We start from the raw sequence: 20,765 nt of genomic DNA on the forward strand, positions 1-20,765 counted from the left end.
CAATTTAGAAATTTTGTTGCGAAAGAAAATGAAATAATATTATTTTTGTTAAGCGAGAAGTGCGTGCCCATTAAAGCGCCCTAAATAGTTATTCGATTTTAAGAAAAGATTTTGAACGTGAAATATTTCATTTATAACTCAACCACCGCAAAATGCCTAAAATTTCATTGTCCTTTTATAAAATTTGGTCCTAAAACATTTGTTGTGTTGCCGTTAGCGCTTAAAATGTGGAAATCCGACATTTTGTAAACATAAATACCTATCAACAGTGGATGAACGCTTTGTTTATTTTTAATAATTCCGTCTCCGTACACCCGCACCTACACATATGTATCTACACAGAAATATGCGTGCGCATAAATTCACTTTGTTGGCTACCAACGGGTTTAGCCGAGGCGCAACAATTTCCATTTTTCGTATTAGAAAATTCCTTTACAATCTATGATCAATCAACTTCCGCTTTTTGCTTGCAAATATTTCCCCTTGCTGCCTTGGAGGGCGCGCGTTAAAGAGTTGCAGCGTCAGCACTTTACTGCAGCACTTCATATAACGAATAGTATGTTGAACGAGGCTGTTACGACGCTAGCAGATGGTGCTGATGATGATGGTTATAGCGCTGGTGATGCTGTGCATGCGCTGTTTGCAACAAAGAGGGCAGGGAAATTAGTTTGACACGTTTGTTGCAGTATCTGCAGCATGCGGCAGCAAAGCGGTCGGTATGCCATACCAATAGCGCTACGATTTGTTCACATAGGTAACCTAACGAGGTGTGACGCTACAAAATTTGGGACAATACTGAAATTGACAGTTTTGATGGCATTGCCGTCTGTTGCTTTGGCTCTTGTTGTGTAGCCGTGGGCGCAGTGTGTGAATGTGGCCTTTTTACACCGTTATTTATATATGCTTGCGCTGCTGCACTCTCCACCGACTCCGCTGAATATCGACTTTTTATTGCTTTTGCTTCTGTAGGTTTCCCGATGGGCCCATTTGTTGCTGCATTGAATGTCACAAGTGCATGTTTGGAAAAGGTTGCCATGGATGAAGATGTTGCTTTTAGTGTTGTTGTTGCTGCTGCTGCTGCCACTGCTGGACTAAACATGCCACCTCTTCCACTAACGTCACCTTCATTGTTGCTATCAAAATTTTCATTGCTTTCGGCGAAACGCGCTAAAAATCGTACAAACGCGCCACTCACGAAGCTCAGTACAGTGCCTTTATTATGTAGCCGTTCTTGTTCTTGATCTTGTTGCAATGGCAGTTGTTGGTGGTGCAACAATTGTGGCGGAAAATCTAATTTTCTGCTACGCTCCGCCGAATCGCCGTTGTGTTATGGAATTTGTTGTTGCGCTAGCTGGGATGCTGCTTCCGTTGCGTTTTTGATAGAGCGCGCACGATCCAATGTCTCCTTGAGTAGGCGCTCACTTTCTTGGCGAACTGTATGAATACGAGAAAAACGGGAGAGAGGTAGAAAAAGAGAACAATGTTAGTTTAGGGGTAAATCATTGGACAAGGACTTAATGCGAGCGTTAGCTAGGTTAACCAAAAGTACAAAAACAAAACAAAAAAAAAAAAAAAAGAATTCAGCATCGTATCTTACGCATTCGAGCTAGTTTTTTCAAGGTGGGGATGTACACTTTCTTTAATCACAGTCACTATTTGTTGGTTTTTTTGTATGTAGCTTTATGTCTGAACTGCGATTGAAGTAAATGTCTGTTGATGAGTATTCATAAACTCTCATCAATCCAGACTATTTACTTTAAGCACAGTTTAACATGTGTTGCGAAGCGCATTCGAAGTTCTAGGTTCTCAAAGTTTCAAAGTAATTAAAAGCTGTTGTTCAAAATGAGTAGTAAAAGTGCTTAGAATTAAAAAGATATTGGCTACAGCTTATCTTACCTCATTTATGCTTTTTTACCATCGAAACTACCATTCTGTTTATTTAGAATGTAATTTCTTATGAATTAGAAACACTAATACTTAAAAATTTCCCACAACATAGTCTTAATGTTGCTTAACATTTTTTACATAGAGAGGGAGAAGTGCCTGTTGGTAGAGTCTGTTTCACCAACGAACACAAATTGTTGATTCTTAGGAACTTAAATACATTTTTATTAATCATTTACACACACACATACATAAATATATATAGTTAAATATCAAAAGAGAACGAAATACTTAGTTTCAACACTGAACAGAAAAGGGCAGGATGCGCAGGTTAAGGCGGCATTTTATGCATGTACTTTAACATTAACATTGATACAACCCCCAAATTATTATACCTATTATAAATGTACCACAAGTTTTGCTATTTACTTTTTTTTCAATGACTTTTTATCTTTAACAAAGACCACAGTAGAACAAGTTTACAATAAAAGTGATAAAAATTCGACAGACTTCTCTCAAAATTTTTAATCAGAGTTAAAAAAAAATTATGTACGCAGTCTTATAGCCCAATAAATTTCAATGAAAATTAAATAAATTTTAATGCAAGTATGAAGCCGCTCAAAGTTTTCGTTGATTTTTGATAATCTTTTTCTTGGCGATATTTCGTATTTTCTCCGAATACGTTTGTCGGCCGCCTAGCGGAATTGTTGAAGCAATACTACCATTCGGAAGTGCACAGGTCGAAGATCCGGGCATGAAATACCTAATGACAGAAACAGTTTTTTCTGTTACCGATCGCCTCTCAAAATCAAAATGACTGAGTATTAATGAGTATCTACTTATGTACGTACATACTTAGTTTTTTGCACATTACCGTTAAAAATACTCTCGCGTATCAGGATATCACAAAATTTCTCAACGTAGTGAGTGGAGAAATGTTTTAAGTACAGTTGTAAAGTATTAGTCAAAAATGGCAAAAAACCTAAAGTCTATTTCGAAAATTGGAAAGAAATGAAAAATAAGAGGCTAAAAAATAATGAGGAAAAATATTCAGAAAAAAATAGGAGCGTGGAATTTAAATCAACGAATAGATAATTTCTTAAAATACTGATGTGGGCAAAAAGTAAGGTGAATTTGGTTGTAAAATGAAAAATCTTTATTTATTCTTGTAATCAATTTCATCCCCTTCAAAATAATCCCCTTAATCGTAAGCATAAATCCAAGTCTCATCTCCCGTAATGATGCATTTGAGCTTGTCCTGATAGTCTGAAAGCATTGTTTCACATACATCAACGCGACGACTTTTTTCCAAGAAATTGAGAGTTTTCGGTACCAAACGAGATTTGACTTTTCGCAGGCCCAAATGGTCTTTCAAAATGGTTTTCACAGATCCTTCTGATATTTCGATCATATCAGTAAGGTCTTTAACAGTCAACCGACGATTTTTGAGCACTAACTCCTTCACTTTATTGACGTGTTGGTCATTTGTTGACGTCGATGGTCGTCTGGAGCGCTCCAAGTCATCAACACGTTCTCGACCCTCTTTGAAGTCTTTGTACCACTTATAAACATTTTTCTGCGACATGATGGAATCACCAAATACCTTCTGCAACATGCTAAACGTTTCCGCAGCCGAAATTTCATTCCGCAAACAAAATTTGATGGCACTTCTCTGCTCAATCAAATTAGACATTGTAAAAATCGAAAAATGCACTCTTGGTCGTTTGGTAAACACAAGCGTAAATATATTACAGATAATGACATTCACATGAAAGTTGGCCCAGATGTTATTAACAGTGCTGCCAACTCATGAAAAAAATAACTAGAGCGAAATTTTAATCCCACGAAGTTTGACAAATAAATTCACCTTACTTTTTGCCCACAGTAGTAAATCACCCTATATTTCACTAAAGTAGAATTATGCCTGTTCTAATCTTATAATTCTCTAAGTGTTAACAAGAAGCCAACAAGAAGCCCAACTTCCACGGACGGCGGCGGATATGGGGGTAGCTTGGGCTAAGGCTTACAAATAAGTTGGGTAGAAATGTTAGTTCTAAGTAAGCCACAATAAGGCACAGAAGTGCACTAAAAAATAATTTATATAGAAACCTCTTTAAAGCTTCTTCAGGATTTATATCAAACCTTTCAGTACATTTTATTTAAAAGCAAAGGGTCGCTAAAACTTTTGAAGCGATAAAAACTATTTGATTAAGACATAAGAGTATTTTCACGTGCTTATGCCATTTATCTTCATTTGCCAACAATCTTATGCAATTCATGTAATAAAATCTGTATCGTAAGCAACTATGAATTATGTTCTAACTCAAATGATAAACTTCCATGTTTGCACTAAGGGATTCCCACAAAACAGCATACACATGGCATTATTGTATTTGAACACTGCTCGAGAAGCCTAGGAGTTCGAACATATTTTAAAAACCCAAGGCAATAACGCTTCTAACAAACAGTCTCCTTCCTCTTTGCTGCGAGAAGCGCCTCGTTGAATAAAATCACAACAACCAATCAGAAAAATATCCAGAAAAATTATTTTTACTAATTTTCTATCTCAAACCGTTTTTGAACTTTGCATTTGGGTCATAGTTGAACAGCTTATGCGGATTATGAAGTCTAGAGTGTGCTATAAATAGTGGGAAATAGGAAAAACTAAGATTTTTTAGATTAAATTTAAGCAAATATTCGATTATTAGTGTCGAATGAGACTGGTGGCGCGGCCTGGGGGCTGTGGGAAGGGAGTTCTATCATAAAAACATGCCTATAACTTTCATTGGGTGAAAATATGAAGGTATAAAAATTTTTACGTCATTTGGTGTTCACGTGCGTGAAAATAAAACAAAGAGGAATGGGGGAGAAAAGTCGTTCGATTTGGGTGCAGGACTAGTTTAAAAGGCAACATGAGCTTTCGCATTTAAATTTATGTTTTTTCCACACTTTTGTTTTATACAATGATTCTTTTTTTAAAAAAAGTTTATAACCAGTTTTATATCTAAATAATAAAATACTTTTTCAAACTTTAAATGGGTAAGAACTTCACTTTTCTTGATATGAAGGTTGAGATTATAATATATTATAATATGCCCAGTTGGCCAATTTTGGTAAGCAGAACTGACGCTGTGGGATGAACCAAACGTAAAGTTGCGGTGCCTTAATTAAGAAATTAATAAAAATTATTTAAAAAAAAAATCAATTTTCAAATGTATTTCAAGTTGATATCGAATGAAAAGGTTTGTTGGGAAAAATGAGATGTAGGCAAAAAAGTGAGTAAAAGCTCCGCCGTAGCTGAATGGGTTGGTGCGTGAGTACCATTCGGGATTCGGGGAACGTAGGTTTGAATCTCCGTGAAACCTCAAAATAAAAAAAAAGGTTTTTCTAATAGCGGTCGCCCCTCGGCAAACAATGGAAACCCTCCGAGTGTATTTCTGTCATGAAAAAGCTCCTCATAAAAAAAAATATCGGCTTGGAACTGTAGGTCCTTCCATTTGTGAAACAATATCAAGACGCACGCCACAAATAGGAGGAGGAGCTTGGCCAAACACCCAAAAAGGGTTTAAGCGCCAATTATATATATAAAAAGAGCGGGATTATATATGTACATTAGGGCAGGTCGATTTAAAAATCGCTCATTGCTCTGAGAAAATCGTATTCTACGGATCAAAATAAGAAACTTTGCCGAAGGAACCATACCTCTAAAACGAATTCTGATGTCCCCCAATTTAAAAATATCACCATTTTTGGCCTTTACATGAAAAAATCAGCTAAATGGATATGTTTTTTCTTTATTTTTATTTATTTATAATAATATTTCTTATTTATTTATAATAACATCTATTTTTTCTCTTAAGAAATTTATTTAGCCAGAACATATGTAAATGAAAAAATTAATTTAAGTGAGTTATAGAAAAGAAACTAAAAAGTTCGACTCAAATTGGGGGACATCAGAATTCGTTTTAGAGGTATGGTTCCTTCGGTAAAGTTTCTTATTTTGATCTCTAGAATATGATTTTCAAAGAGCAATGGGCGATTTTTTGCCTCCCCACAAATCGACCCGGCCTAATGTACATGTATATTCGAGTGCGTGTGTGGAAGTCATAAAGCCTTACATCTCTCAAGTTACATTTTAATTGTAAATTACCGTAGATATCTGCCTCATTCATAAACATGCGAGCATACAAATGCACTTGTGCACCGTTTTCCTTCACTTTCTGGAAATAATTAATTTGCGCACGGCATATTCTGTTTGCTTTTGTGTCACTACATCGGTCACTGTACACAAATTGGCGTACGTAACAGAAAACTGCAAAAACTGAAATTTCCAATGACAACACCAACAACAAATTTTCGGTTCGCTACAGTGGCATTGACTGGTTGAAGGTGCTCCAATGTTGCAGCTGCTGCGGCTTGCAACGGGTATGCCAATATGTCAGCCGACGAAAATTACGTAAATACATACACACATACATACTCGTATATGACAAGCCGTACTAAAATTTTCCGACTGCCTCAATGTGTTCGTATGCATGCGCATGTGTGCAGACAAATTACTGAAAATTTAATTAAAAATTTGTTTGCACGTTGGCTTTAGTGGAAAAGCATAAAAGCCACACGTAAAACTTAATAAAAAAAATACCAAAAATAGATTACAGTGTTATTAATATCTATAAGTATAAGAGGGGTAACGAGTGAGCAGTGACAGTGGCAGATAAAAGACATTAGCGCTGTGCTCTATGGTGGAAAAGTGCAGCAAATTCGATAATAGACAGATAGCAGAAGGCCAAAGTAAAAAATTTGCTCGACAAAGTTGCCTGAATGACGAATTTTTCGCATAGCTTTGCGGGGCACCTCAGGTACTAGGAGGACGAGTACATATCAGTTATGAGGTGAAAAGTTTTTGCTTTATTAATTTCATGCATGCGGGTTTGCAAAGCTGAAAGCGCCACTTTGCCGAAGGTACATACATAAAAAGCGTGGGATTATTGACTCATTCCGAAGAGCCTTGAAACAAGAGTAAATTTCATACAAAAGTTGCAATAAAGCTGGGAAAAGTGAAAGAAAAACAAAAAACTAAACATTCAGGTTCATATCACTGCCACGTCTGCCTCGTCTGCCTCGTCTGCTTATTTTTTACTCATAATTTCAGTTAATTCAATTAGATAAATAGCGGCGGAACTCATATTTGCACGCCGCCAGCATGTTGATGAAGTTTCTGAATGGAGTGTTGCTGGCAAACTTTTGTTCGTGGCAAGCTGTTCCAAGTGGCTCGTGGCTGGTTGGTTGCCATTGTGGTTAACAGTGTTGTTAATTTGTTTGCATTGTGCCGATCGAGTTGTACTTCAAAGTTGGGCGCAATGTAAACATGCCGTCCGACACGTCTACACTCTCATGGACGTACAGATATACATACATACCCACATAAACATGTACATATGCAGAAGTACATAGCCATGTGCGCATGTAACTATAAGTTTCTTTGTATACTCTGACACTGGCCTGCGCCTGCTGCCAATTTTCACTCAATTATAGTTTTTCTTGTGGGCAAATAGGTTTAAACGGCTTAAACTATTACAAGGGCAAGCAGGCAACCCGTAAGTGGGTATCTACATTGTATTTGATGGCTGGCCGACTACGAGCATGTGATGTGCATCTATGTGTGTGTGTAGTCAGGACCTAGGCATACGAAGTAAGGACTTAGGCTGCGGCTTACCAGAGCAGCAGTTTGTGGTTTTAGCTCCACATGGGTGAATTTTATTTGTTTGGAGTGTGATTGTTCTTGGAGATGTTAAGCGCCTCGGGCGGCAAAGTTTAGTTGATATTGTAAAGTGATTTTTATGCCAGCTAAAATTGTAGCTGAGTTTTGGGTTGTGGTTTTCAAAGTTGAAGTAGGCAAAAGCAAAAGGTTCGAAATATAAGTATTTATAATATTTGAAGGAATAAGAAAATTATATGGCGAGGGAAAAAACTGAAACATTGCTATGATATAGATGAAATATCAGTATAACTAAGAAATTTAAAGAAGAGTAAAAACACAGATTTTGTTATTAATGTAATGGGGGTTTCATTAATTTGTCAACGGCTTTTAATTAAAGTGCATAAACTTCTATCTAGACAATAGGCACTGTGTCGCTCGACTCGATAATGTATCGTCTTATTCTTGTGTTGCTTCCTCTGGTGTACGCCAAAGTAGTATCCTAGGCCCGTTAGAATTTGTCTTCTTCTTTAACTATTTTTCCAAGTGAAACTTCCTTCTATTTGTTTGAATAGACATGAGCTTTAACATAGCCCCACAAAAAATAATCTAAACGCGTTATATCGCACGATCTGGGTGGCCAATTGACAGGTCCCGAACGTGAAATAAATTGTTCACCGAACTCGCCTCTCAACAAGTCCATTGTTACGCGTGCTGTGTGGCAAGTGGCACCGTCTTGCTGAAACCACATATCATGCAAGTCAAGCTCTTGCATTTTGGCCAAAAAAAAGTTGGATATCATTTCACAGTTACGTTACGATTCGCAGCATCTTTGAAGAAGTACGGTCCAATGATACCTCCAGCCCATAAACCGCACCAAACTGTAACCTTTTCTGGATACATTGGTAGCTCTTGCAATTCTTCCGGCTGATCTTCACTCCAAAATCGACTATTCTGCTTATTTACGTACCCATTGATCCAAAAATAAGCTTCGTCGCTGAACACAATTTTTCGATAAAAAAGTGGATCTTAACAGAACACGCAATGAGATTAGTCCAGAGAAATGCGTGTAACATAAGCAACGAAGCGAATGCTAGAGGTACTTTAGAACACCTACTTTGGCTTACTCTTTGTTGGACTCGATAAATATGATAAGGATCAACATATTTTTCATCCTGAAGAATGTTGCTGACAAAATGCTAAATGGCTTGTTAAAACTCGCGAAGATGTGCATATTTTTTCGGCAGGTGACTGTAGAGATCGATATCTCGTAAAGTATCGATCAAAAATTTAGAGTTTATACTCGTTGTCAAACCAGAAGAATCGCGCTCGACTCTCCTACTGCTCTCAGAGAATACAGACCAACAATTCGGCATGCACGAGCATTGGAGCAACATTTTTCGTTCTGTACGTACCGCCGAAAAATAATTTGTACGACGAGGAATGTCATGCCGCCACGCAAAGAAAAGATGCTTGCTGTAGAGCCACGCTGCGATCGGGCGCGACGCGAGCCATGTGGGATCGCTATAGATGTATTATCAGAAAGAAGAAACGAAAGGCCGAAATACGTGATTGTGAGAAGCTTGAGATGCTAACCAATAGGAACAGCGTCCGACTCTAAAGAATTCTACTAGAAATTTCGGCGGCTTACAGAAAGTATCAAGACCGGGGCGTTTTCGTTTAAGAATGAACTCGGCGATCTGGTGACTGACATTCAGAGCACGCTTAAATTATGGAGGGAACACTTCTCGAACACTTCTTCAATAGGGACAGCTGCGCATGTCGCAGAGAATGTGAAGATCCCGATACCCAATCGTTAACGACGAAACTGTCGTTCCGCTATTCGACGATGACGGGGTGTGAATAGCGATAACGCGGCTAAAGAACAACAAAGCCACGTGGAACGACGGACTGCCGGCTGAGCCATTCAAACATGGAGGCGAGGAGCTGATAAAGAGCATGCATCAGCTTCTATGTAAAATGTGGTCGGATGTTGAAAATGACCTCTCCGAGCCGTTTGATAACAAACGAGCTTTCAGACAGGCTGACAGGCTGACTTCTTTAACCTGATGCTGGAAAAGATTGTGCGACCCGCAGAACTTAATCGCCCAGACACAATTTTTTTATTGATATCATAAGCCTTAACAAGCGCGTTGTTAGTTATGCCTTTTCCAAACTGGATAAAAAAGACAAGGCGAATGGGTCTGGCAGTGAACGAGGACACAGCGAAGTACCTCCTGCCATCAAACAAACCAACGGCACACTCGCGTACCGGCACCCAAGTAACTGTTGCCAGTTATGATTTCGAGGTTGTAAGAGATTTCGTTTATCTACGAACAAATCAGTACAACCATCCAACCAGTTCTACCGAAATTAAATAAAAGGTTATTTCTTTTGTCCAAGCACGGTTTATATATCTATTAGAAGAAATAATTTGTTTTTCAATTCCATATGAATTTTTCATGAGTTAATCCGACAATGCTAAAGGAAATTTATTCTTCGCGGTATAGAAAATAAAGCTCTAGGGTTTAATTTTCAAAATTTTGAAATGAAAATTTCAGAAGATATTCGCTAAATGTCTTTCTTTGTTGTAAAGTTTGAATAAAATATTTCAATTAATAAATTCGAAAAAGAGGACAATTTTTTTGCCTTCGAAACCCATAACCTTCAAAATAGAAATTTTCTGCAAAAGCTTTATTATTTAGAAGAGAATTTTTCCTCTAAGTTTATAAATATGCATTTAAGAATTCTTTCAATTCACTTAACCATTATCAAAGCATTCAAATTCAATTTCAATAAAATTGCAGACATTAAGTAGTGAGAAAGAAATTAAATGAAAAAGTATACTTAAGTTCAATTTGCTATTAGCGCCCCTTCATTAAAGTTTCATACCAGAATAACCAAAGCACATGAAAGTTGGTTGTGGACTTTCTCGTCATTCGACACATTTTCACCTGCACAGAATAATAAAAACTTGAAAAGCAAAAACTCAACCTAAGCAACAAACTATGAAATTTTGACTGTTGGTGACATGCAAGCTGATTTTCTTCTAGTTCTGCTGTTCTACTTTTCTGCAACGTCGCTGGCATCGACACCACAACGCTTTTAGGGAAAAACTTTTACCGCACCATTAAACACTGCCACTCAAAAGTGGACAGACTGTGTCAGCGGGCGAGAAAACTCAATGCAAGACGAGAGGAGTAGTGGAGCAGTGGTGCTACTTTTCATATTCTTCCTTTTATTCATTCGTGTGGAGAACATTTGACTTAAATGGTACTTAAAATTCAAAAAAAAAAAGTTAAAAACAAGACAAAACATCAAAGAAGTACCCAAAATTAGTAAAGAGAAAAGAGTAGAAAATCGTAAAAGAAAAAAAAAACATTATAATAAAACAAAAACAACAAGTAACTGTCGCACGAAAAACCATAACCAAGCTGAAGAAGTGATTGTGTGCGGAGGCTAGGGGTTGAGATGACCTGGCATATAAAAGTTTAAATTCACAACAGCATAACTGTCAAACGAAAATGTTGCTGTAAAGTACAGAAAAAGGACGAAAAAACTTTGATGTATAAAATTAAATAGTATTCATGCAACTTGCCGAAACTTTTCCTGGCATCGCGTGCATCGCGTAGTATCTAATGTAAATAGATGGTTACACAGCGGGAAGAGGAGCTTGGTGGATTGATGGGAATGTTTATTACTTACGTCAACTAAACTGCAATGGTACCAGCAAAGCACTTGAGAATTAATCCATTTAGTTGGAAGGTGAAAGAAATTTTATGAATTATGAAAAAATTTGAAACTGCTTCCTCGGTAAAGCGCAGGACCAAAAAGTACAAATTTACCACAAGTCTTGAACGCGCATGTTCCATCAGAGCTTAGATTAGCCAGCGACATAGTCCACGACTCTTGAATTCTTAACCTTTTTATGCTTTTAATTATCAAAATAAATCAAGGAAACATTTCTTTCAATCTGCGGGCTAATTTAAAGCCGTGATCTAACTCTTTCCAGTATCCGTGATAGGTATTTACAGGTTATAGCGCTAGATAACGATCTCGTGCCGAGATACGATTTGTCGATTGTCTGCTCACGCTTGTCAAGCATAACAGGCGTCTAAGCATTCAAATAAATAAATAAACCGTTCGCAAGTTGTTAAAGGAGATTTTTAACAAGCGAAAGATTGCCGCACTCGTCTTTTAGTCCCCATGCGACTTTGTCTTATTCGCCAAGATGGATTCGCACGTTATAGCAACTCATCAAGGTGGCGCACAGGGCAAGAAATCTGTAGCTGCGGTGCTGAACCAGTTATTATCAAGGGCATTTCCAATCGGCGGGGAGACGCCGCAATCATTGTGCAGTTAGAGGGAGACTACTGAAAATGCAGATAATAAAAAATTGAGTTTTATTGACCAATTGGCTACACCTCGTAAAACACTTTAATCTGATCCATTGTTTGCAGCTGTCGTCGCAGCATTGGTGCAAGCTAAGACTAGAACTAAGGCAGTGGATCCAACGAAACAATTCTGATAGTATGGTCGTCGAACAGGAGGCGCTCTGTTAGGCCAAGCCAATCAACGAAAATATCGATAAAAGCATGGAAACCGTGGAGTCGAGCCGGTGTATATGTGAGGAACTGAAAATCAGAAAAAAAAAGTTTGGAACCAATTGCATCATTTCTGATCTTAAGACGAAACTCCATGTGTGGGCGTCACACGAATTAAACCTTTTAGACCGAATTGTCATTATTTACTAAAAGATAACACAATTTACTAATTCTTCAAACGGATGGTATTTGTAATTGGCGATGAAAAACGAATTGTAACCAAAGAGAGAACTACCGCCAAACGATCGCCGAGCCTGGCTTAACGGCCGGGAAGATTTTTCCGCGTTTTTGGTGAGGCAAATCCTCAATTCGACATTCGAAGTGAGCAGATTGATCAGAAGCGGCTGCAATTGATAGTCGTAAGACTGTTGTGTATGTTATTTAATGATGCGCCAGCAGCTTCGTGAGCTTTGGTGGAAGATTCTTTGGTGATTGTTAGATTTAGTTTCGGATTGGCTTCAAGCGATTATTTTTAGGCATTTGAGAAATGACGCAAGATTTGTACTTGAGTTTTTTTTGTGGCCCCTCTAGCCGAATGACCTTGTACTGGGTTCGAAACACTCTGTAGGCAACATCGAATGATAGAAATGTTCTTTTTTCTAATTAGGGTCGCCCCCGGCCTGCAGTGGCAAACCTGCGAGTGTATTTCTGCCATTGGAAAATATATTCATGGAAAATCATCTGCTATACGTAGGTGGCACGAAACTGTGGGCCACTCCATTTGTAAAACAGCATTGAGACACACACCGGAAATAAGAAGAGGAGCTCTAAACACCCAACAAAGGATACACGCACCCGACGCTCCCACAACAGGTGGCAACAGGTGTGACAGTAGGTGGAAAACAGGCCACAATGATCAGGCAGTCGAGTTCGGGACAGGTTGCTGGAAAGCAGAACTAGTTTCAATATTAAAATTGTAAATACAGTTTAAGAGTGGATCCTCAGTAACTTGCGTTTTCTTTAGTGTGGCTGGCCCATTGATTTTTTAAGTGTAGTGGATCGGAAATCCTTATTTTATATATATAGGCCTCTCTGCTGCTTGGAGATCCATTGCCTAATCAAAAGGCAACCCATTAAAGCCTAGAATTTCGGAACTGATTTTCCCGGATGCCCAATTCATTTAATTTCCGGTTATATATAAATCGAAGTGTCAGCTCTTGGAAACTAACTTTTATAAGAATTTGCTTTTGCTTTATGTAAATTGAAAAATTATTACTTCCGGCAGTACAGTAGATTCTTAGTTCCTGTCCTGTTCCTATCTGCCCTTAGATTCAAAGCATCCAATTACTTTTCAATGGTAGATGAATGCCTTCTTTGAGTGCATATCTGAACCTACTCTGCTTTTTATAAAAGTTTCAGTAGTTAAAAGTCCGTTATTATATTATATTTATCTAAGTTCCTGGTGTGGAGCTATAGTCAATCTTGTTTGTTTGTTATTTGTTACATAATTAAATTACCGGAACCACTTGACACAATCTTGACCGCCATGCACGAACAATCCCTATAAGACAGCCAGTTGCCACTTTGGCCTATGAAAATAATTAAATGCATTTTTGGGTATGCTTAATTTGGCGTAAGGAGTGTGTGAGGAGAGTGATGAAGAGAGATGGGGGGTGCGATAAAAGGGATGCTTCCGAATATAGTAAAACATGCCAATTACCGTCATCATATTTACGCATCTGCAACCCGAGTGCATTGACTGCATTGTCAATAGACTTATCTAAAGTATTTTGTAAAACGCCCCACACATAAACACTCTCTTCTCTGACGCGAGCGCACATGCACTTGGATTTTTCACACTTACGAAGAGATCATTTGCATAAATTTCCAGCTAACACTTCCACATTCACTGCATTTTTGTGCTATTTTGTTGTTGTTCACTTTTGTATGATTGTTGCTTTTGTTGTTGTTGTTGTTGTTTTTCGTACTCACTTTAATATCACTATTTGCACAAGCACTACTATCCCTGCCAGCCTTGAGCCTGACTTGCCCTAAATGCTGATAGTGTTGATTGTCATGTGGCTACTGTCGAGCTGCAAAGTGACTTCAACGTGCAACGTTACTGCAGCATCAGCTATATTTTTTTCTTAGCATTATTTACAGCTGTGTACATTTTATTATTTGCACGTCATACCAGGCGGCAGAAGCCAACCGAGCAGCCAACAGCCAACAGGCAACAGCCAATGTCACCACAAGTGGCAACAACACTGGAAGTGAAGAGGATAGGACGACATTACTGGTGACAGTGTCAGTGTTGGTGGCAGTGGCAGTAGCAGCATTGTATAACCTACATTTCACGCTTAAAAATAAAAGGCCATATGCGCCTGCTCATATACACATACACACACACATACTTACGAGGAAGAGACAAAGTAGAGTTAAACGGTAGACAGAAGGCGGTATTGGAAGTGAAGAGGTGCTGGTTAGTTTTTCTTGGGCAGATGAGCTGGTGGCAGTGGCATGGGTAACGGAAATGTGTTATAAATGAGCGCAGCTGGGGAGCTGCTGTGTATTGTTTGTGAAACGTGAGCGCTACACCGACTGCTGCTCGCACACTATTTACCAGGGTGTATTTGTGTAGTGTGTGGCATGTCTCCCGCTTGGGCACAAGGCTGCAACAACGCCGTCGTGGCGTAATTTGCATAATAATGACAATGGAAACTATGCAATGTAGTAGAGTCACATATGTGTCTCTTCTGTGTGTGTGTGTGTGTGAGTGTGTAAGTGTGTGGTTGAAGGACCAATGACAATTCCATGCGGGTCAGTGCTTTTTTACAATGTCTAGCACAAACGACCAGCTCATGCCCCCACATTTGTGGTAACTCATTACATGCGGCACCTCCCCACTTCTTTACCATCTCGATTCTCCCCATCTCTTCCTCTCTTTCTGCCCATACCTCTATCGAACATGGCACATTTGAGACCCCAAATCGTACCGTTATAATGCACTGGCGTCTCGCGTGAAAATGTGTAGATCTTCTTGCTCGGTCCGTGATGATGTGTTGACTGGCCGGAGGAGTGCGTTAGTGTGAGTATCACAACCAGCACACTGGCGCATACCAAGCATAGGAACACTGTCATCACAATGCAAACGATTCGTTTTCGTTTCCGATCGGCTTCTTCCTCTTCGTCTGTTTCGTCACTGAGCGATTTCTTTTTGAGCGCCTTATGTGAACCGCCACTCATCGAAGCCTTTCGTCCGGCCACTTTGTGATGAAATGGACGTAGCACTTGCTCGAAAGCAGCATCGCTGAGTTCGTACGTCAGCGACGGTTTACGTTCGAAAGAGGGACGCTTCTCCTCCATAAAAGCGGTAGCCGCTGCAGCGGAGGTCGGCGTGAGCGCTAACGGACGTGGACTACGCTTGATATCGTCTACAGTGCCGCCGACCGCACTAGACAATGGACGACTATTGCGTCGGTGGGGTGATGTGAGTTCGAACTCGTTGCCTGTCACAGCGGGGGGCGGATAGGCGCCATCGCCAATAAAACTTTTCGATTTCTTGGTCGCACTGAGTGTTTCACGATAAGTGCGCAAACGCATGCTGGCGCTGTGTAATGCTTTTGCTTGTTTAACGCTGGCGCTGGCGTTGGTGCCCTGAAAGGCAGCCGCTGCGGCAAGAATGCTGGGACGCTGATGCACTTGCAGCTCTTCGAGGTTGTTTGGCGATAAGTAGAGTGAGCGACCGTGTTGCGCACCGCGTTTAAAGTGATAGGCGGCTGTGGCCGCCGCAGCGGCGCTATGAAGTTGTAACGCGTGCGGTTGGTGGCCATGTGCTGCGGCCGCTGCTGCTGCTGCTGCCGCAGAAGTTGAAGGGCGTCCATCCAATTCGAGACTCTGTGAGCTGTGTTGACGTGTGTGCGGATGTTCGCCCCTCTTCTTTAGACTACTCCCAGACGCCGAAGGTGGATGAGTGCCGCCGTGCGTCATAGCTGAGGCGCCGCTGCCATCCTCGAAGGAGCTCGAACTTTTGCGCGCCAGTAATATAGCAGCAGCTCGCTGAGCTGCAGCCACTTCCATGCCAACATCCTCCATTTTTGTGCTGCTGTTGCTGCGCGAACGCGACTCTACGAAGAGCTCATTTTCGAGCGAGAGGTTTTGCTGTGGAAAAAGCGTCGCCGCTGAACGACCCTCTAAGGACTCCATTAGTTCGTCGTTGAGCGATGGATGCCGTATTTGCGATTCGACTACTGACTCCGGTTTGATGCTAGGCCGGCGACCTGGATCGTTGAAGGAGCGGTGTGAACGACAACCTCGTCGACTGGGCGATGGTGAACGACTCAGATCTTTGCTCCCACCACTGCCGGGATGACCCGGCATTAGGAAATTGCCGCGCACCGAACTTGTGCGTCTACTCGACGACGCCGACGAGCCTTGCGACGCGCTCGCGGCGGATAGCAACATTTGATCTATTGTGGAGGCGGAGTCTTGTTGCGCGTGAAACGAGTGGGTCTTCTTCATCTGAAAAGTGGAAGCCGGATGTACGTCAATAGTATCAGAGCGACGAAACATATTCTTTTTAAGCGGGTGCGTAGCGCTGACCGTATGTCGATGCGACGACGGCGGCAGCATATAGTCATCGATGAACTGTATAGGCGAACTGCTGCCGCCACGAACGCCACCACCGAGTGCGCCCACGTCTTCGCCCAGACTACTGCTGCTGACCAAGTAGATGTCCGGCTGGTGTGCCAATGGTACGCGCACTGGCAACGGGCTAACCGCATGCGATGTGGGCGAGCTCGTCGAACTCGAATGATGATGCGCTTGCTGTTGTTGCTGCTGACGTGCTTGCGCCGCCATATTCTGAAACGTATGTAGGCTGTGTTGTTGTTGATGATGTTGTTGGCGTGCCGAGAGTGCAGGCGAGACGGCGCGATTGCCGTCAATGCCACCCCCACCAAGTATTTGATGCGCGGGTATCGCAAGTGTCTGCGGCGGTGCGGAGCGCAGAGGTAGCGGAGACGCGGAACGATGTATAAGCGGCTGTTCGACGATAAGCGAGTCGTCCAAAATCATCGTTGATGGTGAGCCAGTGCCGCCGCTACCGATCGGCGGTGCGTAGTTGTCGATTGCCATCGATAGGGAACGATTAATGGCTTTCAGTTTAGGTGGCTTTTTCTTGGTGGCGGGATTGTCGAAGGAAGACTTGCCCGACGTATTGTACTCATATTCAACGTCAGCAGCGGTGGCGGCGCCGTGGTGGGTCATGTAACTGTGGCCAGCAGCAGCGGTGGAGGCGGCGGCAGCATGTTGATGATGGTGACTACTACCGCTGGCGCCGCGCTCCATACGGTAGTAATAGTGGTAGTAGGGGTGCCTATTATTATAGTAATGTGCAATTGTGGTGCTGGAATGGGATTTGGCGGGCGGGAAGGGTTACAATTACAGTTACGGTGTACAAATACAACAAAATTTACGGTGACGGTGATGACCAAGGCGGTGGCTGCTACTCTTACTTGTACTATTACTTTTACTTTTAATTTTACTTTTACTTTTACGTTTACGCTTATGATAACGGTGATAAATACGTTTACGGTGACACTTAGAGTGCGTTGGTGTGACGACAATTTTGCGTTTATTTGCGTTGCTGGAGGATTACAAAAAGCTGGAGATTGGCTGAAGGTTGTGGTTTTAGTGTTGGTTGTAGTGGTGGTGCTGGTGGAGGACTGAACTTTATAAGCAAAATAAGTGTTGGTGGTATTAGTGACAAAATTGATTAAGGTGCTTATTTATGGTGATGGTTGGTGTCTTTGCTAGTTGGGTTGCTTGGGTGCGTACTTTAAGTTTTATAATTACTTTACAGTATGAGCAATACAAAAATCTATGTAATCGTGAGCGTACACACACTGGCACACAAATATCATTTAAAAATTATATTTGATTGTTTGTGTTTTTACTTCTAAGCGTTTGAGCGTATTTCTGAATCTGAGTCTGAGTCTGAATTGAGTGAGTGAGTGAGCGAACGAGCGAGCAATCAATCTAAAGAGCGATAGCAAATATGCAAAATATATTTTCTACGCCAAATATACACTCAAGCTGTTTTAATATTGCTTTTGCTATTTTTTGTTTCTATTGTTTTTGTTTTTGTTTTTTGTTTTGTTTCTGATTGGAAGCGCATGTGCGTGAGTTTTTCTGTGCTTTGTTTTTCAATACGATGTAAGCAAGCGTGATTGCGTGGGTGTTGGTAAGCAGCTACACACTACATTCAAGTTGTTGTGTTGTTGTTACCGATTGTGAGCGTCGTACATTTGTGAGCGAAACAATGAAAGTACGCGAAGGATAAAAATTAAACTCGGGAACGCCTGAGAGATGTTTCAGTAAAGAGTTGAATGCTCTGCTTTAATCGCTATTTGTGTCAGATCCTTATTGCTGCGCTCACTTCTTGTGGATTTAATGCAGTTAGTCTGCTGTTCAGCCGTTTAAAATTCATAGTTTAACGTTTTTATTTAATTTTAAGAAATTTTCAGTACATTTCTACTTTTGATTAGCGGTTGATGATATCATGACATAGTTAATTTTTTTTAATGTTTTCTTTAGATTTTTACTTGGTGTTTATGTTTTCGATATTTTTTCGTGCCATACACTCGTGATTTACGTATATATGTAGTAAACAGTTATCTGTATAATTAGTGCTATCTCTTTTTATACTTTGCATTTGTCACTTGGTGCAAGTTGCATTGTATTTGTTGTTGATTCAACATAACCATTTCGCTTTTAAATAAAAACAGTAATCACAACTAGAATTAGACAAGAAGAAGAAAAATACAAAAATACAAATAGAGAATATTTACTTTAGCAAATAAGTTAGTGCCCAAGGCAGCTGAGTGAGTGAGTGCGTGAGTGCGTGAAAATGCTATGAGAGGGTGGACAAATAAATGATGAAATACTGCGTTCATATTAGGCGCCCTCGATTCGCTGGGCGTTAGCAAGTAGCTGGTATAAATAAACATCTGTTGGTAGCGCCAGAACAGCGCTGTCAAAAATTACATTTGCTTGGAAGTGCTTTAGGAGCATTAGTTTTGTTGCTTCAACTCGTGACTTGTGATGCTCGCGCTCTGGCAGCACTCTTTGTGTTCTCGTTCTTCTCAATGTTGTTATTGACTGTAGAGCAACAACTAACAATTGCAAGGTGTATAGCAATACCAAACAAGAATTCGCACAGTTGAAGCAATAAAAGTGTCTCTAATGAAACTCTATCGAAAGAGAGTTGGGAGTACTGAAATTAGTGAGTTATATCAGTTTATGAGGTACAACTGATATGAGGTACAATCGCCACATGGAAATTTTTCGTCAAAGTGAGGAGAGCCTAGAAAAGTGGCGAATCGAAGGCGCCTATTAATGTGTTGTCAAACGAAAAAATTAAGTGAGATTATTTGTGTGAAAGTTCTTAAGTAGAGCGGTAGAGTGGGGTGCTAAAAGTGAGTGATACATCATGCGGAGGGCGAATGTGTGAGTCAAAATTGAGTGTTTTAATAAATTGTTAGAAAATATTACATCGTAAGTAGTGAGTTTATAAAGTACGTGTAATTAAGTAGTTTGGATTCTATTAAAGAGGAGCGGGAGTGCATTTCAATTTGTGCATTAGCTAAGTAATAATTGAGTTAAGAGTGAGTTGAGTTGAGTTGAGTTTTAAGTTGATTTGAGTTCAGTTGAGTTGAGTTGTGAGAGTGAGTTGGGTATAAGGTAAAAATAAAGGAGTAAAAATGCATTTAAATATGTAAGAAATTTGGTAAGTATACCATTTAAAATTAGAAAAATTATTACTAATATGAGTAGGTTAAGTTGATAATTATATGGAAAATTATAATTTAATGCCACTGTGAAAAAGTTTCAGTGTATGGGTAAAAATAAAACACTTTTAAAGGGAGAGAAATTACGATAAAAAATCTGAAGTCTGATCGGAGTGAATAAGTGAAATAAAAATGGCGTGAAATGGGAGTGAAAAGCTAGCAAATTTATTAGAATTAAGTGAAAATATACTTATAAGTATTATTTGGCTTAAAAAGGACAAATAAAATTGTTGAAGAAGTTAAAAGGCCATTGAGGCAACACGAGAGGAATTGAGTAGGTAAGTCTATTAAATAAGTGTTTTAATTAATAAATAATAAGCCTTATGTGAACGAGCGAAATAGGTGTGTATGTGTGCGTGCCTTTATGGGAAAATGTGAGAGGTTAAAGAATTTAAATGTTTTTTAAGAATTGCTAAAAACTATGGTCCATAAAATAGTGTAAGACTTGTATGGAATGATCGACACTCTTAGATAAATCGCGACTGAGTAATTGAGTAATTAAATTTAACACTGTGATTTGATTGAAGTAACTAAAATTAAATTAAAATTTTGTATATATGAGGTATGGACATTATATAACGAGACTGACTATTGAAGTACGTAGGCAATCAACGTCAGCGCCAACTGCTGTTCAGCGTGAAGCTTTCTCTATCGGATGCGATACTTCTCGCTGCTGTAAATTAATCAGGCTTTAGCTGAAGAAATGCTAGGTGTAGATTAGATTAGGTTGAACTGGTTTGCTTGCAGTAACTCATAGGCCGGTAAGTGTAAAAATATAGAAAAAGT

At 39.9% G+C, this 20,765-nt stretch overlaps 1 protein-coding gene across 1 annotated transcript; it reads right to left on the reverse strand.

Annotated features, from left to right (window-relative positions):
• Positions 1–1,122: 1,122 nt before the first annotated feature.
• LOC129245511 (uncharacterized) lies at positions 1,123–17,478 on the reverse strand. The gene is made up of 2 exons (XM_054883708.1): positions 15,126–17,478; positions 1,123–1,434 (listed from the first exon to the last, which is right to left on the reverse strand). Exons 1-2 carry the CDS (start codon positions 17,476–17,478, stop codon positions 1,328–1,330), a joined length of 2,460 nt encoding a protein of 819 aa, XP_054739683.1. The 3' UTR covers positions 1,123–1,327.
• Positions 17,479–20,765: the final 3,287 nt, after the last annotated feature.

This window comes from Anastrepha obliqua, chromosome 4 (genome assembly GCF_027943255.1).
Source record: "Anastrepha obliqua isolate idAnaObli1 chromosome 4, idAnaObli1_1.0, whole genome shotgun sequence".
Classification (NCBI taxonomy): domain Eukaryota; kingdom Metazoa; phylum Arthropoda; class Insecta; order Diptera; family Tephritidae; genus Anastrepha; species Anastrepha obliqua.

Bases quoted from the DNA above. Each gene is read 5' to 3' on its own strand.
- LOC129245511 (XM_054883708.1), bottom strand. From the start codon at position 17,478: ATGGAGCGCGGCGCCAGCGGTAGTAGTCACCATCATCAACATGCTGCC. The intron at 1,435-15,125 runs GTACGATTTGGG...GTATTCATACAG, and splicing joins GACGCCAGTGCATTATAACG to TTCGCCAAGAAAGTGAGCGC.